The 24,607-nt window shown below is 38.3% G+C and overlaps 1 protein-coding gene and 1 pseudogene across 1 annotated transcript in view; one reads left to right on the plus strand and one right to left on the minus strand.

The window, feature by feature from the left end:
* The window catches only part of IQCH (IQ motif containing H), a 224,554-nt gene that overhangs the window by 58,279 nt on the left and 141,668 nt on the right, over window positions 1–24,607 (plus strand). The window contains 2 exon segments of the mRNA XM_055536471.1: window positions 13,543–13,663; window positions 21,058–21,186. Of these exon segments, the coding sequence (XP_055392446.1) occupies window positions 13,543–13,663; window positions 21,058–21,186 (250 nt within the window).
* LOC129620938 (40S ribosomal protein S13-like) lies at window positions 7,074–7,590 on the minus strand (annotated as a pseudogene).

A 24,607-nucleotide genomic window follows, 5' to 3' on the forward strand; every position in this document is an offset into this window, starting at 1 on the left:
TTGTCATCTCCTGTTCGACCACTTCCAATTTGCCTTGATTCATGGACCTAACATTCCAGGTTCCTATGCAATATTGCTCTTTATAGAGAAATACTGTTTACTCTGACGCTAAACAATGGCTATACAAAATATTCTAAATAGATTAAAAATGATAAAAGAGAATTTTGGAACATTCGAAAAGAAGAAAACACAATAAAGCAAAAATATGGGTAAAAACAATAGACTTACTTTTTCTTCTTGAGTTTTCTAAATTATATTTGATGTTTGAAATAAAAATCATAACACTGTCTGATATAGCTCTAAATATATGTGGAGGAAATAAGCATGCAACTACCATGAGATCCAGCAATTATGCTCCTGAGAATTTGTCTTAAAGAAATGACAATGCAGGTTCATATAAAAAGCTGTACACAAAGGTTTACAGCAACTTTATTCATAGTCACCAAAAGCTGGAAACAACCCATACATCCTTTAACAGGTGAATGGTTTAACAGTTGTGGTAGTCTCATACTGTGGGTTACTAGTCAGCAACAAAAAGGAATAAACTACTGATAAAAGCAACAACCTGGATTAAATCTTCAAAAAATTATTTTGAGTGAAAAAAACAATTCCAAAAGGTTACATACTGTACGAGTCCATTTATCTAACATATTTGAAATGATAAAATTCCAGAAATAGAGAACAGATTAGTTGTTGCCAGAGTTTAAAGGAATGGGGGGTGGGAGGGGCGTGCCTGTGGCTCTTAGCGGATAACACGAGGAATCCATGAGCTAGAGGAAATGTTCTATATCTTAGCTGCATCAATATTTCAGTTGTCGTATTGTATTGTAGTTTGGCAATATGCTATTCTGGGAAAAACTGAGTTAAGAGTGCAAAGGATCTGCCTGTATTATTACTTACAATTGCATGTGAATCTACAATTATCTCAAAATCAAAAGTTTAGTTAAAAACAGGACTTTCCTGGTGGTCCAGTGGTAAAGAATCTACCCGCCAATACAAAGGACACCAGCTTGATCCCTAATCTGGGAAGATTCCACATACTGCAGGGCAACTAAGCCCGTGTGCCACAACTATTGAGCCTGTGTTCACAACTACTAAAGCCCGTGCCTTCCAGAACCTTTGCTCTGCCTCAAGAGAAGCCACCACAGTGAGAAGCCAGTGCACCGCAAGTAAAGAAAGCCCTCACACAGCAGAAAAGACTCTGCACGGCCAAAAAAAATTTTTTTAATTAATAAATTTAAAATTTTATTTAAAAACAAAGACACCAGTAAGATAATGAAACGCCAAGCCACAGAGTAGAAAAAATTTTTTATAATATCAGTTCAGTTCAGTTCAGTTCAGTCGCTCAGTCTTGTCCGACTCTTTGCAACCCCATGGACTGCAGCATGCCAGGCCTCCCTGTCCATCACCAACTCCCGGAGTTTATTCAACCGCGTGCCCATTGAGTTGGTGATGCCATCCAACCATCTCATCCTCTGTCGTCCCCTTCTCCTTCTGCCTTTAATCTTTCCCAGCACCAGGATCTCTTTCCAGTGAGTCAGCTCGTCGCATCAGGTGGCCAAAGTATTGAAGTTTGAGCTTCAACATCAGTCCTTCCAATGAATATTCAGGACTGATTTCCTTTAGGATGCACTGGTTGGATCTCCTTGCAGTCCAAGGGACTCTCAAGAGTCTTCTCCAACACCACAGTTCAAAAGCATCAATTCTTTGGCATTCAGCTTTCTTTATAGTCCAACTGTAACATCCATACATGACCACTGGAAAAACCATAGCTTTGAGTAGACAGACCTCTGTTGACAAAGTAATGTCTCTGCTTTTTAATATGCTGTCTAGGTTGGTCAGAGCTTTCCTTCCAAGGAACAAGCATCTTTTAATTTCATGGCTGCAGTCACCATCTACAGTGATTTTGGGGCCCCCCCAATATAAAGTTTCTTACTTTTAAAGTTTCCATTGTTTCCCCATCTATTTACCGTGAAGTGATTGGACCGTATGTCATGATCTTAGTTTTCTGAATGTTGAGTTTTAAGCCAACTTTTTCACTCTCTTTCACTTTCATCAAGAGGCTCTTTAGTTCTTCATTTTCTGCCATAAGGGTGGTGTCATCTGCATATCTGAGATTATTGATATTTCTCCCAGCAATCTTGATTCCAGTTTGTGCTTCATCCAGCGCAGCATTTTGCATGATGTACTCTGCATATAATTTAAATAAGCAGCCTTGACATTCTCCTTTCACAATTTGGAACCAGTCTGTTGTTCCATGTCCAGTTCTAACTGTTGCTTCTTGACCTGCATACATATTTCTCAGGTGGCAGGTCAGGTGGTCTGGTATTCCCATCTCTTTAAGAATTTTCCATAGTTTGTTGTAATGCACACAGTCAAACACTTTGGCATAGTCAATAAAGCAGAAGTAGGTATTTTTCTGCAACTCTCTTGCTTTTTTGATGATCCAGTGGATGTTGGCAATTTGATCTCTGCCAATAGTTTCCTTATTTCCTCATCAACTCCCTTCTAGCTTCTGCCTTTTTCAATTTACCTGTGTACCTTCAAATACTTTTTCCCTTTTTAATATTTTATCCAGAATTTATCATTGTTATGTTCAGGAGGATTAGTCTGTTATAAGCTGTCATTACCACAATGATGACTAGCCCATTTTTTAGTCTCACTATTGTACTATCTTTATCTGAAAGGAAAATATTTTCTATTAATATGATTATGTTAATTGCTGCTTTCCAATGTCTTAAGTGATTATATTTTAAAAAACTTTTTTGCTCTATTTCTTCAAGTGAGATTAAAAGACAGATTTAGATGAATTCTGAATTATGTAATGCCTTCAGGGGCTACACGAATACCTAAAACATATTTGTAAATGAAATAAGCAAAGTACAAAGAAAAGCTATATGAACTCAGAGGAAGAAGAGATCAGAGGTGATTTCCTAGAGGATATTACCTTTAAGGCAGTAGTTAAAAAGTGATAGATAATAGTCAGAGCTGAGAGACAGAAAGAGAGAGAGTATTCCAGAAGAAATCTCATAAACAATGCAAAAAGTGGGAGGTTTGGAGGCTCAAGTCTTACTGGTTATAGCTATAAATATAATTTTTAATATAACTCAAAATCAATACTATGGTATGAACACACTGCTATATATAAAAATATGGGTAAATCTTACACCAATTTTATTTTATTTTATTTTATTTTTTTTTATTTTAAAAGATTTATTAGAGTATAGTTCATTCACAGTGTTGTCTGCTTTCTCATTTGAATTTTTTTTATTATTTAATTTTATTTTATTTTTAAACTTTACATAATTGTATTAGTTTTGCCAAATATCAAAATGAATCAAGAAGAAAGTCAAATACAAAAGAATACATACTGTAACAATCCATTTAAGTTCAAAAACAGAAAACTTATAGGTGGTAATAGAATTCAGACTAGTGGTTACCTTTGGGTTATGGAAGCAACTGGGAGGGAACCTGAGTGAAGTCCCTTGGGTGCTTGCAATGTTGTACCTCTTTTTCTGAAGGCTGGTTACCTACAGAGTTCACTTTGTAAAAATTTATCAATTGATGACTTTATGATTTGTGCCCTTAAAAAATATCACACTTCAATAAAATGTTTATGTGAAACAAAAATGAAACCCAGTTTCTGGTATCAAGAAAAGTTTATCATGTGTATTTCCATATATTAACATGTTAATCCCTCACAATGACCTTATGGAAGTCCAGTTATGCTGAATTTTATGTGAAATTGAATTATATGAACTTGAAATACCATGATGTAAAATAATAAATTCTGGCTTTATACACAAAATTTGAAATGATTCAAATCTCCCCAAGTTAAAAAAATAAAATTTCATTTTCTTACAAAGCTGGATCAATCTGAGCAAATTTAAGATCTGTTTAAGCTTAAGGGAGGTACCACTTGAGTAGATAAAAATATCCTGTGTAATTCAGGATAATAGTTTAACAAATAACAGACGCAACACTAGTTAATGCTTTTTGGTGTCACAGTTTCAGCAGAGCAGTGTTGGTTGACACAGCAGCTCTACAATGCCAGGTACCACACACTTTCCATTTTACTGCTCTGTCCTACTGAACAGGCAATTTTCTATCTTGTGATCTAAGATGACTGTGACTCTCCCACCATCTTTCCTTAGTCCAACCAGGAGAATCACTGCAGTTTCTACACTGCCAGCCAGAACTTGCCACAAAGACATGGGAAGCCACAAGAGGGCCTGGGAAATGCAGTTTCTGGTTGAGCAGTACATTGATGGTTCAGCAGACGTCTTTGCCACACTTGCCATTCTTTGTCTGGTTGTTTTGAATTATGTGAGTTTACAATTATAAAATGTCTCCAGGAATAGATCCTTTACATAAAATTCAGCTGCTCTGTAGATAAGAATATTCCTATTTTACAGAACATAAAACTGAAACTCAGAGACAGTAAATGACTTATGCCTACCCTGTACATTGCTAAGTAAATGGCAAAGCTGGGACTCAAACACAGTTCTCAAACTCAGGATTCTTGCTTTTGTGCTACAGAAGCTTCTCCAGAGAGTTTTTGTACTAGTTCCAAGAATACTGGTAATCCTTATGTTCCCAGTGAATTTCAAGTTATCGATGTCTCATTGGGGAAGAATTCAGTGAGAGACAAAGTGACAGGTAAGAAGTGGACTTATTTAGAGAGAAACACACTTCACAGACAGAGTGCAGGCCATCTCAGAAGGTGAGAGAGCCTCAAAGTGTGGCATGGTTGGTTTTTATGGGATGGATAATTTCCTAGACTCATGAGTGGAAGGATTACTCCCATTATTTCAGGAAAGGGGTGGAGATTTCTAGGAATTGGGCCATGCCCACTTTGGGACTTTATGGTTAGATTCACATCCACTGGATCATAGAAAAAGCAAGAGAATTCCAGAAAAACATCTCCTTCTGCTTCATTGACTACACTAAAGCTTTTGACTGTGTGGATCATGGCAAACTGGAAAATTCTTAAAGAGATGGGAATACCAGACCACCTTACCTGCCTTCTGAGAAACCTGTATGTAGGTCAAGAAGCCACAGTTAGAACCAGACATGGAACAATGGACTGGTTCAAAACTGGGAAAGGAGTACGTCAAGTCTGTATACTGTCACCCTGCTTATTTAACATATATGCAGAGTACATCATGCAAAATGCCAGGCTATATGAAGCACAAGCTAGAACCAAGATTGCTGGGAGAAATATCAATAACCCCTGCCGGGAGCCACCACGGGAGATCCCACCATGACAAAGGTCATGCGGAAGAGACCTGACAGGCAAAGGCGGATCAGGCCTCAAGGGACCCCTTGAATCTGCTTGAGCATCCACCCCAAAACCAAAATCTGTCTTACTATTTTGTGCCTTTCACCAACTCTTCTGTCATTAACAGCGGGCTATCCCCAACCACCTTTCTCTGGAAAAAATCAACTTAGGGCTTTAGTTCATAAGTCTCTTGGACATAAAAGGAATATTTCTATTTTAACCCCTCTGTTGGCATTCTAGCTTGCCTGACAGATTTATCCATACTCTTGCAATTAACACACATGATTGTTCACAACTCCCCAACCTTGAAAGGCATGGGAAGCCAAAACATTCTAAAAGTCCTAATGAGCATAGAGCCCTTTAAGAGATGAAAACTTATTAGAATAGATAGTACTGGTAAAGGGCTTCATTATTGGGCCAGTGCTTGCTGCCAAGTTCCCATATCCCTTATCCATTGTGCACCTGGGAGTGCATTGGTTAACATACTTGGAATGTAAGAAAAACAAGTAGCAGCCTTGGAATTAACCACATCAGACCTTTGAGCTAATTGGTTCTTTCTTTGTTGTGACCCACTGCACCTTTGCTCCATGAAAATGTAAGTCTGATTAGTACTTTCTGAGGCTGGGAGAAATAAAGAAGAAACACTTTAAGGGAAACAAGTTTTCTGGCTGATCAGCCTTCGTCAAAAAAGGGTCATAAAATGTCCACAGGCCTCCAAGGCCAGAAGATATTGTACACAATATTGTTTATGGGAAAGGTATGCAGAAAAAATACTGGTTTTGATAAAGACAAAACAGATGTAATGTTTGGGCTGACTCTGTATGACTTTGCATCTTTCATTTCCCTCTATGTACAAGTCAAGGTATAAAAGTTCCTTTTGAAAATAAAGTTATGGGCCTTGCTCACCAAAGCTTAGTCTCCCCGTGTTGTTCTTTTTTTTCCTTTTCCCTCCTTTTCTCTCTCTGTTCTTCTTTCAGGATGACTCCTTGGAACACGGGAGCTTTATTGGCTTTCTGTGTTAATCAAGGAAGATCAAGCCCTGCTCTCCGCTTTGCTATCCTTATCGCCTAGGCCGTCATCCTGAGGGTACCCCTGGATCCTGCTGGGGCTGGACCCCAGCAAACCCCAGATATGCAGATGATACCACCTAATGGCAGAAAACAAAGAAGAACCAAAGAGCTTCTTGATGAAGGTGAAAGAGGAGTGTGAAAAAGCTGGCTTAAAACTCAACATTCAAAAAACTAAGATTGTGACATTTGATCCCATCACTTCCTGGCAAATAGATGGGGAAACAATGGAAACAGTAACAGACCTTATTTTCTCAGGCTCCAAAATCACTGTGGACAGTGACTGCAGCCATGAAATTAAAAGATGCTTGCTCCTTGGAAGATAAACTATTACAAACCTATACAGTGTATTAAAAAGCAGAGACTTCATTTTGCTGACGAAGGTCCATATAGTCAAAGCTATTGTTTTCCCAGTAGTCATGTATGAATGTGAGAGTTGGACCATAAATAAGGCTAAGTCCTGAAGAATTGATGCCGTCCAAGTGGTGCTGGAGAAGACTCTTGAGAGTCCCTTGGTCAGCAAGGAGATCAAACCAGTCCATCCTAAAGGAAATCAACCCTGAATATTCATTGGAAGGACTGATGGTGAAACTCTGATACTTTGGTCACTGAAAAGACGACTCATTGGAAAAGACCCTGATGCTGGGAAAGATTGAAGGGACGAGGAGAAGTGGATGACAGAGGATGAGATGGTTGGATGGCATCACCGATTCAGTGGACATGAGTTTTTTTGTTTTTTTTTTTCTGTTAAACAATGATTTTATTGCTTTAGTACAATACACAAATTTATGCAACCAGGGCAGAGGCTGTGGATGACTCGTATTTCCAATTGGGGGGTAGGACTCGATTGGTCTTGTAGTATCGAGCCAACCGGTGAATACAGCTCTCAATCAGAATCAGATGGAATTTAGCATCTTTATCCTTTCTGTTCCTCTCAAGATGCTTTTGAACAGCAACAGCTTTCTTAATTAAATGATAGAGATCCTCAGGGAGATCCGGAGCAAGGCCTTTGGATTTAAGAATTCTCAAGATTTTGTTGCCTGTCACAAAATGTACTTGTGCAACACCATGAGAGTCTCTCAGGATCACACTGATCTGTGAGGGAGTCAGGCCCTTCTTGGCCAGTTTGTAGATCTGCTCCTTCACGCCATCAGAAGTGAGCTTCAGCCAGGTGGGGACGCTGCGGCAGTAGGGCAGAGCCTACTGGGACAGGCCCTTCCCAGGAGCGTGCATGTGACCCATGATGGCTGCGGTGTGATAGCAAAAGGGTGGACATGAGTTTGAGCAAACTCTTGGAGACAGTAAAGGACAGAGAAGCCTGGCGTGCTGCAGTCCATGGGGTATCGAAGAGTAAGACATGACTGAGCAATTGAACCACAACCATGGTTAGCCTCAGAACTGCCATGGTGCTGGTGGGCACGTTCTTTAGTGTGCTAGTGTGTTACAACAAGTGTATAATGAAGGTCAAGGCCCACTGGAAGTCGAATCTTCTGCCATCTTGGACCTACTTGGTTCTAACCATTTCTTGTCATGTCCTATATCTATGTCATTCTTTTAAATGTGCCTTGCTCTCCCCTCCTGTTTCACTTAGTCTGAGAGAAGGTGAGACTCCTGCTGTCTCTAAATTAAATGGCACTTGGAAAGGAGTGAGATAGGGCACAAAGTGGTAGGACTTTACTAGGAACTGACAACCTGAGATGTGTTTGCTTAAAGGTTCAAGAACTCAGGAATCAAGAAAATACAGCATGAAGCACTGGGGCATGAACAGTGACATGCATTTCAGTTGTGCCTCTGAACTACAAGGCAGATTATACACGTGTTCCAAGTATTTTCCCTTTCTGATTTTTAATTTCCCCATCCGTCAGATGAGGATGAGGGTTGGGCCAGGGTTGCTGAATATGGTCATGAAGGTTGTACATAATTTCTTAAATTTACTAAGCAGGAGATTCTGGAGCAGAGTAGAGGGTGCCCCATAGCTCCTTGCCTCACCCCGCCTCAGCCCTTAGAAATACTACTGGTATTTTGAGAATCCTCAAAATCTTGAGATCCTCAGAAATACTACAAAATCTGGAGAGAAGCTGTCAGGTAATAGAAAGGTGGAAAAAACCCAGAATACCCAGTTAGCACATGTTGCTGGGAGAGAAAACACACTGCTGCTGCTAAGTCACTTCAGTCGTGTCCGACTCTGTGCGACCCCATAGACGGCAGCCCACCAGGCTCCCCTGTCCCTGGGATTCTCCAGGCAAGAACACTGGAGTGGGTTGCCATTTCCTTCTCCAGTGCATGAAAGTGAAAAGTGAAAGTGAAGTCACACTAGTGCCAGAAAATGGGGGACGAGATACTGTATCAGAGCAAGAAGAATGTCTGGACACAGCTGCACAAATATGTGCAAGGCGAAAAGAAACGATATGGTCACTACCGATCTATTATATATGTGTCAGTATTTTACCCACAGCTAACAAAAGAAAGGAAGGTGGGGAGGGAGGGAGAATCCTGGGCTTCGAAAGACAAAGCCTAATTTAAGGAAAACATAACTCAAGGAATTTTGTGAGGAGGAATTTTCTCACCATTTCTTCACCTCCTCATTCCTGTGGTTATAGGAAATTCTCATTTCAGTGGTTGAAGCTGGCTCCTTTCCATACCCATGTTTCAGTCCATAGGAAAGATAAAAATAGTCCAGGGAAGGTACTCTAAAGGGATGCCCTAGACGTTATACATATTACTTCTGCCACAGTTTTACTGGCGACATTTAGTCACAGAGGACACTGGGAAAATGTGGTCTTTAACTGGATAGCCATGTGCTCAGCTAAAACTCAATGTTCTATTCTAAAAGGAGCTGGGAGAGAACAAATAGTTAGGAACCACAATATGAAAGATAAAGATGAGCCAACATTTAAGGACACGTGACATCCCTCACAAAGAGAACCCAGCAAATGAAAGAGAGGACGTACCTGGTGCTGCAGTGTAAGAAGATGTTCCAGAAGTGAAAAAAGAACTGAATCTGCAATCTGAAGGAAAACACTGAAGCCCAAGAAAGTCTGATTTTGAATATTTAATATTAAGGTATTTCCTAATTAAACACCTGAACTTGAAAGAGGAAGAATGCTTCAGACATCTACACAGAAGGGAAAAATCACCTACAAAGGGTAAAAAAAAATCAGGCTGCTATCAGATTTCATTATATTCATTGTGGAAGACGGCAGTGCAGTTTTGAGAGAAGAGAGGATGGCCCCAGGTGCAATTCAAGTATAAAGGCTCAGGGAAGCAAAATATCCATGCACACTTGTTGGAAAGAACTGCTTGATAACCAAAGCTAGGCAACCTAAAAATCCACAAAATAAAGAACGCAAGCATAGTGAAGCCATGCCAGAAGAACTGTTGATGATCACTGAATCCATTCACATATAGAACTGATGCTAAACAATCATAGCAATGATGGTTTCAAAACAGAATGTGAATATTATAAATCTGGACACTGTAAAAATAATACAATACAAAATTGGGAGGTGAGGGAGAGGAGATGGAAGTAGCAAGAAACTTCTCATGTTCTCATCTTCTGAAGCTAGGATATATTATCCAAAATAAAAACATGTGGTTAAAAAAAAAAAATATATATATATATATAAGTAGGTAAAAAAAATAACCTAAATATCTTTTCATAATCACCTTTATTGAACATGTAGTAGGAGTCCACAAATCACTGCCTGAGGGCAGACTGCCCGTTTTTGTAAATTAAATTTCAGTGGAACACAGCTTCACCCCTTTGTTTCCATATTGCTTATGCTACTTTCCAGCTATAAAAATAGACCCCAGACAGCCTGAAACATTTATTCTCTGGCCCTTTAAGAACTTTGCCAGCCCATGCACAAGAATCTTTTTTAACTCACAGGACTCTTGTGGTAAAGACATATTTATTTGAGGCTTAATAATTGGTTGGGTTTAATTCAGCCTTTTCCCTTCCTATTAAATTCATGTCAAATTAAGTTTAATAATGTAGTATAAATTCTATTTTTATAAAACAATAAGTAAATCATCCCAAAGATATCAGGGATAATGAATCGCCTAGTGATATTTGATATGGTTTCTTCAGTTTTCACCTCTGTTTTTATTTGGAATCTTTTTAATGAGCATATATCATTGTTACCAGAATAATAAAACAGAACATTTTTTCTATTTGAAATCCCTGGAAGCAAATATACCAAGATACTAACAATGATTAATTCTGGCTGACAGGAATATGATTGCTGTTTTCTTCTTTAAGCTTTTCTATATTTTTTAAATATTGAAAAAATTTTAAGCTATTATGGAAGATTTCCGCATAAAGTGATAAGAATTCTGAATTACAGTTTTGGAAATGGTAATGAGAAGTACCAGATATGAGAGACATTGTTCTATTTATAGTATGATTCTTTTATTAGCAGCATACAAACCACAAAGCACAGTTCAGTATAAGTATCAAACACGACATAAAAGAGAAGCCGGAATCAGATGATGTTCAGCTTCTGTTAGGCAATCAGCACATTCACATAGTTTCTTTAATTTGCATTTATCTACCTTTCCCGTCTCATCCACACCTTATCCTCCTGATACACACAATATACTCAAGCCACATAGAGCCCTTCACCTTCAGTGAAATTTTCATGCATTTGTGTGCTCTTTTGCTTTCTTGCCACCATTCTTTTTACCTATAATTGCATCCTGTTCTCCACGTGATATAATTCAATGCTTCTTTTAAGACGCAATTTAAATATCACTTACTGCAGTACATCTCAACCTTGGCTGCACATCAGAATCACCTGGGGAGCTTTGTAAAAATACCGACGCCCAGGCTCCAGCACAGCTATTCTGGTTTAACTGCCCAGGGTTGGAGCCCAGGCAGCAGTATTTTTAAAAAGCTCCCTGAGTAATGCTAATATACAGCCAGTGTTGAGAGTCATTGCAAAGCCTTCTGTGATACCAGCAGGCAGAGTTAATTACTCCCTCTTCTGCGCTCTCATAGCTCTTAGATTTTCCATTGCTCATGAAATTTAATGCTTATTGTATTAAAGTTAGTGTTATATAGTAAGTGCTCAGTAAATGCTGAGGTTGTTACTGACCTTGTTCTTCCAACCGGGCACATGCAGGAGTGGTTATCCTTACCATGGGAACCCGACAGCAGAGGGGGCTGATGTTTCCCATCCAGAGATCCTGTCTGAAGGATTTACTTCTGTAAACTCACCAGGATGTCACCCCTCTCTGCCTCCTACACACACACACCCTTCACTGCCTTTTCAGCACAGCCTTAGCGCTCGGGTCCAGCTTTTACATTGTTGAGATTGACGCCATGTAAAGAATGAAAGAAACCAGCGTTATGAAAGTGCTGACAGCCTGAGAGAATCTGACCGTCATCTGCCTTCCCCCATCTCCTTCGTGTTGCACTTTACGTCGTATTTACTGTCACATCTGCTACTTGAGCTTTCAAGAGCGCATTGTCAGGTGTACTTTGTCAAAGGCTTTCAGAAAATCCAGATGAACGATGCTGTGAGCCCCGATACTGCCAAATCTATATTTTACACCTTCACAGTGTTTGACAATTTTATTTAAGTGGAATCTTTCTATCTTCCTTCGATTTACCTTTGCCTCCCTGACCCTGAGATCAGACAACTGGAGACACTTCTGTTTTTGATACTGAGCATCCTCGTCTATGTCTGCGCCATGTCTGGATCACAGTACACTGTATGATTATCTCAGCTGCCCTGGTTAGGAGGAGCTCCTGGAAGTTACTCCTATCTGGAAGTGAAGTGGGGGGAGGAGAGCTGAGGATGAGGAAAAGAGACCAAGGAGCCCCAGCAATGCTTAAGTTCCACAATCGCACAATGCGCATGCGCACTCTCATCCGCACAACTCGGAGCTCTACCCTTGCTTCTTCCCGCTTGCCTGGAAGGAAACTGACTGCATTAACAGTCTACTCTTTCCTGTTAAAAACCCTATTTGTAGTCATTTTAAACCGACCTCTCCAAACATCGCCAAAGGGTTTGGTGTCCATAAGATGGTGTTGCTTATATTAATAGTTTCCCTTAAGTACCACATCCTGGCAGTGGAGTTCTAAAATAACTTTGTTCACAGACATTTCTCAGCCAGTAAATATTATTTTTCAAAGTGATTTTCTCCCTGGAGTCTTGATGAAACTTTCCCTTTCTTTTTCCTTAAGGTCACCATGACCTTGATGAACTAGATGTGCTACCGTGGAACCCAATGGCAAATTTCACTAATGCAGAATCAGATCAATCTTCAAATTGAATAATCTTTGCATATCTAGTGCTCTACTGTAACCTGAGACAAATCTAACCTTTCTGACTTGGTTCTTTATTAAAATCAGTAGTTAAATAGCAAACCATTACCTAGTTCCCTTGGAAGTTATGCAAATTAATTAATGTTTGGAAAATAACTGGGAAATTTTAAAATCATCTCTAAATACCAAACAGTTGCATCTTCCCTGATGAGAGGGCCTAGGTAATTCACAACCTCCTATAATAAAGGTAAAAATACTGTGCTTGGCCTATATAATTACATGTGATTTATTTGCAATACATATAATCTTTGAAATCTAGAAAGCATTTAGTAGAAACAATTCATATTTCGTGACTATAATAAAAGCACTTAATGGCTTTAGGAAGAGTAACCATCTACTCTAAGTGATCTATACATCACATCTTTAACTATTTCTAAGATCTGCTAGAGTCTGCTCCGAGTTTATCCTTAACCTGTTAATGTTGACTGATATGTTTATTTTTACATTTTCCCAGTTTTTATTTATCCTCAAAACTCTAATGTGTATTTCCTAGAAAATTTGCCTGTACAAAACTTTGCTGTATTCAAAACCTCCTCTGTCAAGATTTAGCACTTTTATATTGTAGTCATTAAAATTGAACAAAATCTTAATAGTTCCTTTATTAACTACTATACTGACTTTGCATAGTGGAAATCACAACATGTTAATTGGATTTAATTAACTATTTTAAATTACACAAACTCCTGACAGTAGACAATAGCACAGGGTACCCGTGAGCAATAAAATTGGAGCTGATATTTCTACTTTATTAAAACTTAATGAAACTATTCATATTCATAACCTTATTTATTGTTTACAAGAAGAAAACTGTGTTCATTTTGAAGGCAAAAATGTCTGCTGAAAACAAATTTTTGATCATTTAGGTGCAGGCTCAGAAGTTAATAAAAGGCTCCACTATATCCAGCCTCACGGTTCTGCCAGCTTCTCATCGCACGGATCCCTATTTCACCCCAGTGCCAGTCTTACAAGCAGATGCTAACAAAGGTTAGTGATTCAGATAAGCATTTTATATGTTTAGGAACATAAGGGGAAGCGCTTTGAGGTGGGATTAGGGGCCTGAGTTTGAATTCAGACTCAGACGCTGATTCTCCAAGGTGACTTTGGACAAGTCAAGTCCTCACTGTGGCTTGAGTTTCCTTCTCTGTAAAATAGAAGGTTGAACTAGATGACCACCAGAGTCCCTTTCCACTTCTAAGATCCATTATTCTATAGATTTTCTATTGATTTAGATTTTGGTATATTTACATGTTAAAATTATTATTGTATTTAAGTGATGTTATAATTTTTCAAGCTTCTGAGCAGATAGTTTCTGATCCTTTTCTGATAATACTTAAAATTTTATTTCAATATATTACTATATAAAAATATGAAGCCAGAGATGAATGTAATTATTAAGTGAACTATGCAGGTCTTAGTCTAAATACTTATACTAATACTTTGACTTATACCAGTCTAAATACTTAGTCTAATACTGGTTTGTGAAACCAGTAGATTTCTCATTTTTTTAAGCAAAAGGTCACGTCATCTTTATCTCAATATCCCCAGTGCTTAGAACCACATCTAGCATTTTGTAGATACTAAATAGTTGGTTGAATGGATAAGCAAATGAAAGTGTAAGCGAATGACTAAAGACTGAGTGTCATAAATGTAACCCTCTTTACTTCTCCCTGCTACATAATTGGCTGACGTGTTAAAGAATGCTTAAGTGGATCCCCTTTTGTATCTCAAATATGAGCAAGTGAGATGATCTTTAATTTATTTCTATCTCACTTTCTAACTGATGTCTGGAGTGTTTTAGATCTGAAGTTGGTTCCTCAGGGTTCCTCTGGTACCTGAAGATGTATAGGTTCTCCATTTTACAGTTCCTGTATCCTGCCTGCTGACCCACTAGTGGTGGTACAGAAAAACTCAAGAAGGACTGCATCATTATAAGCCTCTTAGTTGATTAAACCTCCCACAACTGAAACAATTACTTTCTTAGTTACGAACCCTAGGTGTTTAGAAATATTGGTGACACATGGTTTTAGTTAGTTTACATTATATTTACTCCCTGGGAAAACTCCAGTAGAGTTTTTATTTCTTGCTTTAGAAAAACTTATATTCTTCCTGGGGTCAAATTAAGATGAATGAATGGGTCAACCAATCTATTTATCCTTGCTTTAGCAATAGATACAGTAAAAAATTGCTGCAAAACAAAGGTAAGTCTAGAACCATAGCAACTTGTTCCAGAAAAGCATCACATTTTCATCCCTCAGTTATCTGCCAGAGAACACATGGCCTACCATAATATTTGTAGTTAATCAACCAATTAATCAACACATTTATTGACTACTTGCCATATGTCAGGTACTGTGCAAGGTAATACGAATGCCAGGAAAGCACAAGCCACACAAATGCTGATACGGTGCCTAAATGTTTACCTGTCCTGATGCTCTGAACTGTCATTTGAGTCACCCCAGATCTATACTAGTCCAGCATGTGCTGAAAGATGACCAACTTCCAGAAGAGAGGATAGTTTTGGAAAATGCAAGACAAACTTCCCTACTTTTTCTGGAATTATCTTGCTAAATCCAAAGAATAATGTCTCCACCCCTATCCCCACCCCTAGTAAATGATTAAGAATTTAAGTCTTCTAATAAGAAACCAAATTTTCAGTTCAGGCTCTGTGAAATCTCAGGCAAGTTGTGCTCCAGTTTTAGAATAAACTCTATAAACGAGACATGCTGGATCTGGCCTCACCTCCACTCTCATCTCACTCAGCTTTCTCCGTGCTCCAGCCACAGGGGACTTCTCTCTTTTCCTTAGCAGGCCAAGCACCTTTTCACATCAGGCCTTCACCAGTCCTCTTACCTCTGCCTGTAAAAGTCATTTCCTCAAGCATCCGCCTTTTTCCTTTATAGATGATCACAATTTGTAATTATATATTAATTTGTGAATTTATTTTGTCTTCTCCATCACTAAAGGCTCCATGAGGTCTGTCTGGTTCACCATTGAATCCCCAGTCCCCAGAATAGCTCCTGACATATAAAAGGAATTTACATATTGGTTGAATGAATGAATGAGATTTTAATGAATGAATGAATAGATGAATTCTAATTCCTAATCTAGTCAACAGGAATGTGAGAGTGCTATGAAAATTTAATGAGACGATGGTGATAAGGGATAATTTTCAAAAACAGGTAAAGTCCCTACTCTTTTACAAATGAACACAAGTCAAAGATTTTAGTTGTTTAACTCATCAGTTTGAAAGAGAATTTGTAAGATGTCACAACTAGTCTAAAGAAGAATCCAAAGGACATATCTTTGTAGATCAGGAATATTGAAATAAATTTGTAAACACAAGGAAAATTGGCATTTGCATGGGAGGAAGGAATGAACCTTTACCAATTTTTTTCATGTCTATAGATATGAATTATTTGCATTATTATCAGGTTTTTCCCCCACAAGTTAACTTTAATCTCTGCAGAGTTGTACAACAGTCAAAGACTAGATTCAGATAATTCCTGGAGGCATTCCATTGAAAAGTATTCAGTAATCTCTTTTGCTCATTCTAAAACATAAAAAAAAATTTCCTACAATTGTGCCCCAATTTGATGCAAAATGATCTTAAAAAAATTATTCACAAAGTAAGTCATTTCATTAGGTTTGGGCCGATTATTTACACAGGTGCAGCAAGAAGGTTAATCACCACATAGGCCATCTTAAGTTTGCTCTGTTGGAAGGAATCTCAGATTGAACTTTTAAAATCCTCTATTACTTGCTATCCTGAGGCTAGAAAATCTGTCCACGGATTTCAACTGTAGGACCTATAAATTTGGATACATTCCTCTCCTCTAGAGATGCTCCCCATATCCTAAGGTTCTTAGGCCTGCTGGGAAGTGACATTACTTTGCAACTGTAAGGATGGAAATCCTGTAAGCCAGGCCAGTTTTTCTAGGAGGGCTTTTTAGGTTTTGGTTCCATAAAATCAAGCTTAGTCCTTTAAATGTAATTTGTTATACCTGATTAATAGCATCATTGTTAAATATGAAATTCCAGGCAAGTTCTTGGTTGCATAAGCAATTTTCCAATTCTATCTTAGTAAAAGAAGAAAAGATTCTTATTGCATCTATGCAAATAGCCCATATTGCCATGAAAAGTAAAGAGGCTCAATGAGCTTCTGAATTTGGGAGGTGAGAGGGAGCTCACTAAAGTAGTAGAAGTTCAATTTCCTTATTTTCTGGGGATTTTAGGAATATTCAGTCAGTTCCTGTAAGTGCTCATTTCTCTATGTAAGTTAATCAGAACAGAGTTCCTTAGAGATTTTACCATCTAATTTATTAATACCACCTGGAGACAATAAACATTCTACATTCATAATGAGAAATAAAGACCTTTCTGAATTACAGATACATAGGCATTCAATGATAAAAGTGAAAGAGGAGAGTAAAAAAGTTGGCTTAAAGCTCAACATTCAGAAAACTAAGATCATGGCATCTGGTCCCATTACTTCATGGGAAATAGATGGGGAAACAGTGGAAACAGTGTCAGACCTTATTTTTCTGGGCTCCAAAATCACTGCAGATAGTGATTGCAGCCATGAAATTAAAAGACGCTTACTCCTTGGAAGGAAAGTTATGACCAACCTAGATAGCATATTCAAAAGCAGAGATATTACTTTGCCAACAAAGGTCCATCTAGTCAAGGCTATGGTTTTTCTAGTAGTCATGTATGGATGTGAGAGTTGGACTGTGAAGATAGCTGAGCGCCAAAGAATTGATGCTTTTGAACTGTGGTGTTGGAGAAGACTCTTGAGAGTCCCTTGGACTGCAAGAAGATCCAACCAGTCCATCCTAAAGGAAATCAGTCCTGGGTGTTCATTGCAAGGACTGAAGCTGAGGCTGAAACTCCAGTACTTTGGCCACCTCATGTGAAGAGTTGACTCATTGGAAAAGACTCTGATGCTGGGAGGGATTGGGGGCAGGAGGAGAAGGGGACGAAAGAGGATGAGATGGCTGGATGGCATCACTGACTCAATGCACATGAGTGTGGGTGAACTCCGGGAGTTGGTGATGGACAGGGAGGCTGGGCGTGCTGCGATTCATGGGGTCGCAAAGAATCAGACATGACTGAGCCCCTGAACTGAACTGAACTGAGGCATTCAATAGAGTTTATAGCTTCCATTCTAGTTTCAGCCACAGATGAAAAATAAACACAGAAGTGTAATGGTCTAGATATCAAAGAGTTAGTCTTCTTCCTTGTGGGTATGAAATACCTAGTTGAATTCAGCTCAAAATATACATAGACAAATGGAAGACTACTAACTATATTCTCCATTGTCTCTCATTCAATAAGGAATAAATCTCTGTGAGATCCGTTTACAGAGATCACCAAATTCCCAGTCATTGTAGTCACCAACAAGGACTAACTTGTCAGCCACAAATGAACCAAGACACAAAATTAATAGGGAGTAATATCAAAATTAGAAAAGCAAGGAACTTCCCTGGTGGTCCAGGGGCTAAGTCTCCGCGCTCTCAATGCAGGGGGTCCACATTGAATCCTTGGTCAGGGAACTAGATCCCACATGCTGCAAGAGTTCAGATGCTGCAATTAAAAGATCCTACATGCCACAACTAAGACCCAGAACAACCAAATAAATAATAAAATAAAAATTAGAAAAATCAGAAAAACAAGAGCCAGCAAAGTTCTGTTGCCTCTCTGAATTAACTTATGGATGCCAAGAAAATACGTGGCTTGGCTTGGCTCCCTGTGAGATGTAGGTACCATTTCTGGCAATTTCAGGCGAATCTTTTGGTCATCTTGGTGGGAGCTCCAAAATCGTTAAAAGGATATATATTTTAAAGTGAAACCATGACTCTTATACAAATATAAAATGAACACATCAAAGATTCTGTTTAACTGATTAATTAAAAAGGAGGGAACCAATAAAATGTAACAATTCATTCAAATAAGAATTCAAACAGCAGACAAATTTATCAATCAAACATTTAAAAATAAATTTGCAAATGCAGGTAAAACTGAATTTTGGGGGTGAAAGAAGTACATTCCCTCTATGTGACAAAATTTATTTGCATATATACACACAAGAATTATTTGCATTGCTTTCAGTTTTCTATCAACTAACCTTAATCACTGCAGAATTGTAAAATAGACTAATCAAAAACAAAGGTGATTATAGGGTCAGAAATAAAAGTCTCCAGTATTGCCATGAAAAGATAACCAGTACTCTCTTTAGCTTATTCCAAAGTCTCAACTTCTTCCTTTCAGTGGTAAATGCATGCATGTGTTTGTCTAAAATTAAGTGAATTGCTTTAACCAATACTAAAGCAAAGGTTAAAATCACACTCATATTCTTTGGGATTCTCAGAGAATGAAGCTCACTCCAGTGATGAAAATACACTGAATTAGAAGGAGCTCTGTTTTTCACATCTACAAAATGGGCATAGTTCTTGGACATGGGGTATGATATTTATAGGTGGAAAATATTTGTGAGGACAAAGAATTAGTTTTTATATTTCAAAGTAATTGAATTCTGGTGTTATTATAATAAAAACCCAAAATACTAATGTTGAAAAGGGCTTGAAGAGTTGTACTTGGGATCAGTAGATCTTAAGTTTTAATAGTGAAAAAGATTAACCTGGAGTGCTTATTTAAAATGTAGATTTCTGGGCCCCAATTTTAGTGGTTCTCAAACTTCAGTGCACATAAGTATCTCCTGGAGCCTTCAATAATGCAGATTACCAGGGCTTCGCCTCAGAAATTGGGATAGGGCCCAGGAATATCCATTTTTAATAAAAAGTTCTCACTCCAAATAATCCTGTGGTAAGTAAACTTACCAGGTAGCTCAGTGGTAAAGAACCTGCCAGCCAATGCAGGTGATGTGGGTTCCATCCCTGGGTCGGGAAGATCTCATGGAGGACAAAATGGCAACCCACTCCATTATTCTTGCCTGGAAAATTCCACGGACAGAGGAGCCTGGTGGTTTACAATCCGTGGGGTCACAAAGAGTCAGACACAACTGAGTGAGCATGGCCGCTCACACACACACACACACACACACACACACACACACACAAATAAACTGAAGACTTCTCTTGGAATCATTGTTTTAGAATCACTTACAACATTGTTTTGGAATCACTGTTCTTAGTGAACTCTTCAGCTCCCCCATCATTCTTCTGAATTCCTTTAACACTAGACTTTAATATCCTGAATGTGACATAATATAGTCTTTAGAGGTGATAAGGCAAATGAAAACAGTATTTATCCCTCTTAGGATGTGTGCCAACTTCTTCAGCCTAGTCCAGTTTAGAACACAGTTTTTTAACTTAGATTTCATTGAGACCCAGAGTTCTTTATTTTTCTTCCTATTACCTGACAGCAACAAGAAGCTGAAGCCCTATCACACATCTATGTCAAGTACTCCCTGACTTTCTGGCTTCAATATGATGCATGAGTACAAAGTCTCTTCAGTCGTGTTCAACTGTTTGTAGACTGGACTATAGCCTGCCAGGCCCTTCTAGAAGTCCATGGGATTCTCCAGGCAAGAATACTGGAGTGGGCTGCCGTGCCCTCTGCTGGGGGATCTTCCCGACTCAGGGGTCAAGCCTGCGTCTCTTTGGTTCCTTGTGTTGGGACCACTTTAACACTAGCACCACCTATGATAGTTGCCCCTGAATGTGAGTTTTGCCCCTAACAGCAGGCTTTGCTCAGATATTCATTTACTCATTGAAGTTTTTAAAAATGATGTCTCCTGTCCTTGAAAAACCTTGGCACTGGTCATATGGACACAGTATGAGATCTAGGAATTGTAAATTAGTTGCAGTAATACTAACCATGTTGCCCAGTTACACTAAAACAATCTATTTGGGCATTCACATCTTCTGGTAATATGAGAAATGTCTAAAAGGAACTCTTTTTTAAAAAAATAAAATGTAACTCATTATAACAACAGAAATATGATTTCAAGCACACAGATGTTCTTTCTTTCAGAACCAAAGATCTCCTTAGTTATGGACTGTGTACCTGATTTCTCTGAATTTTAAAAAGAATACCAATATTAGTAATAATTGAAAATGCCATGATGTATAAAGAAGTTTTTGTTTGCATTGGAAGTATATTTCTATCTTGAAATTACCATAGTACAAGTTTATTTCAAAATACCACTATTAGAAATGCCATCTTTTTTTCTGCAGTTGTTATAAAAATAGATAGGACACATACTATGGCTATTTTTTCATGCAAAGGATTAAGGCACTAAATGTACTCTCACAAATAAACTAATGAATAGAGAAAGTTACATTTGTGAAAGTTATAGAGTTCAGATTTTATGGAAGTGCTTGAAGTTAAACTCATATTCTTCTAACCTTCCTTTTTAGGGGTTTTAAGTATGATAGAACGAGGATTGATTCCACCAACAGCAAGAATTACCTTTCAGAATCCACCTATTGTACCCAGAGCAGCTCCTCTGCATCATTTTGATGAAGGACGTAAGATTTGGGCTACCGGTAAGACAGTCTTCTTAGTTGGGGATAGACAGAAATTACCAAAAGCTACTCTTCTAGTATCCAACTTTTATCTTCAGTAATAGGACAGACTTAAACTTGTAATTGTTCTGAGTTGCAGTTTACTGAATAAAGCAACTTTAGTCTTTTTGTGAAATACCTACTTAGGGCCCGTGTTTTCTATGTGTGAGAAAGTTGGTATTTTTAAGGGATTTGCAGCTTGGTTGGGAAAATAAGACAGATATATAAAAAATAAATAACAATACATAGCATTACAAACTAAAAACCAAATGGATGTTAAAATCTAGTACTATGAGTATGCAGAATGATTGCTTAGAGGTGAAACAATAGAAGACTTCAAAGAGGAGGCTGGCTAAAATAGGAGAAAAGCACCCACCTAGGTATCTACTAAGTGGTTGCAGAACCTCAGGCAAGTCATTTACTTTCTCAGGGCCTCAGCTTTGTCAGTTATAAAATGAAGGGTTTTGGCTAATAAATTCATCTGCTCAACAAGTATTTGTTGAATGCTTGCTTTATCCAAGGTAGTTGGGGATCTGACAGAGAAAATAAGTCAATCATATGTATTCTTGTGGTGCTTACATTCTAGTAGAGGATATAGATAATAATCAGGTAAGTAAATGAGAATTTAAGCTAAGGACAAGTGCTAGAAATAAAATAACATAGACTGAGAATGATAAAAGGAAGTGATTACTTTGCTTGGGAGGGAAGGGTCAGGGAATGTATCTTGGAAGATGTTGAGATCCAAATGATGAGAAGGACCCAGTCATGTAAAGATCTAGAGAAGAGTATTTCAGATGTAGGACAGCATTGGCGTAATGGCCCAGGGGATTAAGGAGGGAGTAAGCAAGAATGCTTAAGAAGAAAATGGCAACCCACTCCAGTGTTCTTGCCTGGAGAATCCCAGGGACGGGGAAGCCTGGTGGGCTGCTGTCTATGGGGTCACACAGAGTCGGATACGACTTAGCAGCAGCAGCAGCAGCAAGCAAGAATGCAAATGGGGCTGGAAGGCCAAGAGAAGGAAGAGAAAATGTTGGAGAGGTAGAGAAGACTGGAATGATGTAGGGTAGAACAGAAACCACGAGTTGTCTTCAAAGTTGATTCTTCTCTACTTCCACAGTAATTGAGTCATGGGTGGGCACATGTCAGCTTGACCAAAGACATTTCTAGTCTTCCTTTCAGCTAGTTGAACTTGGGAACTGCCTTCCAGGTTCTGGACAATGAGAATGTAAGCAGAAGGGGAAAGGGAAACTTCTGGGCATGGCTTCTTCTTTTCATTTTTCTATCTCTGACTAGCTGGGATGAAGATATATATGATGGGCAAGCACTTTGAAGTAAAAAATGGAACTCCAGGTTGAGTCTGGCCAAGATACCCTGCCTACCCAGGACTCTTTTCCTTTCAACCTTTGTGTGAAAGAGAAATAAACTCTTAATTTGTTTAAGCCATTTATATCTTAGGATCTTTCTTTTTAAAAGCCTTACATTGTAGCAGAACCAGCAAGGCATCCTTTCAAATCATGATGAGGAATTGGATTTAATCCTAATTACAGTGAAAAATCACTGAAAAGTTTAAGAGGAGGATGAGGTGATCTGATTTATATTTTAATAAGACCATGGTGACTGCTTTACAGATAATGAGTCATACAGGAACATGAGTGGAACCAAGAAGACTAGTTAAAGACTGTTTGGTAAACCAGGTGAGAAATGATGGTGAATTTAAGGAGGATGGTATCAGTGGATATGAAGAGAAGTAAACAAATTCACCTTATATTTTATTTTAGAGGTAGAGCCATGAAGAATGACTGAAAGAAAGAAATGAAGAATGGCTCACAGATAGGACTGAGGAAAAGAGAGGCATCAGGGATAAATATGTATGAATTAATATGTATGAACATATCCCAATTTTGTATCCATTCTACTGTTGATGGGAATTTCAGTGGTTTATACCATAGAGCTGTTAGGGGTAATACCACTATGAACATTCTTGCATATGTCTTTTAATGTAAATATATATATATATATACCCTGCTCTTGGATACATATTAAAAAGAATTGCTGAGGCATGGGGTAAACATATGCTCAGATTTAGCAGATAACACCAAATGGCTTTGCAAGGTGTTTATACTGATTTATTTTCTTACTAGCAGTATATGAAAATTCCAGATGATATATATCTTTGTCAACATTTGATATTTTCTTTTCTTTGTTTATTGCTTTGCCACCCTGAAGATTGTTGTGGTATATCTTTGTGGATTTAATTTCTATTTCCCTGATGACCAATAAAGTTAAAGAGTTTGTGGGGGTTTTTTTTTGATATGTCTGTTGCTCATTTGAGTATCTTCTTTTGTAAACTGACTTAAAACTTCAACATTTTTTTAAATGGGTTGTTTTTCTTGGCTATTTATAGTATTATGTAGGTATCCTGGATACTAATCTTTTATCAGTTATAGGGGACTGAAATGCAAAAGTAGGAAGTCAAGAAACACCTGGAGTAAAAGGCAAATTTGGCCTTGGAGTACAGAATGAAGCAGGGCAAAGGCTAGTAGAGTTTTCCCAAGAGAACGCACTGGTGATAGCAAACACCCTCTTCCAACAACACAAGAGAAGACTCTACACATGGACATCACCAGATGGTCAACACCAAAATCAGATTGATTATATTCTTTGCAGCTAAAGATGGCAAAGTCCTATACAGTCAGCAAAAACAAGACTGGGAGCTGACTGTAGCTCAGATCATGAACTCCTTATTGCCAAATTCAGACTTAAATTAGCACTAGACCATTCAGGTATGACCTAAATCAGATCCCTTATGATTATACAGTGGAAGTGAGAAATAGATTCAAGGGATTAGATCTGATAGAGTGCTTGATGAACTATGGACAGAGGTTCGTGATATTGTACAGGAGACAGGGAGCAAGACCATCCCCATGGAAAAGAAATGCAAAAAGGCAAAATGGTTGTCTGAGGAGGCCTTACAAATAGCTGTGAAAAGAAGAGAAGCAAAAAGCAAAGGAGAAAGGGAAAGATATACCCATTTGAATGCAGAGTTCCAAAGAATAGCAAGGAGAGATAAGAAAGCCTTCCTGAGCAAGCACGGTAAAGAAATAGAGGAAAACAATAGAATGGGAAAGTCTAAAGATATCTTCAAGAAAATTAGAGTTACTAAGGGAACATTTCATGCAAAGATGGGCACAATAAAGGACAGAAATGGTATGGACCTAACAGAAGCAGAAGATATTAAGAAGAGGTGGCAAGAATACACAGAAGACTATACAAAAAAGATCTTCACAACCCAGATTGTTGAAGCCAGGCTTCAACAGTACATGAACCGTGAACTTCAGATCAAGCTGGATTTAGTAAGGCAGAGGAACCAGAGATCAAATGGCCAACATCTGTTGGATCAATG

Source organism: Bubalus kerabau, chromosome 10 (genome assembly GCF_029407905.1).
Source record: "Bubalus kerabau isolate K-KA32 ecotype Philippines breed swamp buffalo chromosome 10, PCC_UOA_SB_1v2, whole genome shotgun sequence".
Lineage (NCBI taxonomy): Eukaryota > Metazoa > Chordata > Mammalia > Artiodactyla > Bovidae > Bubalus > Bubalus kerabau.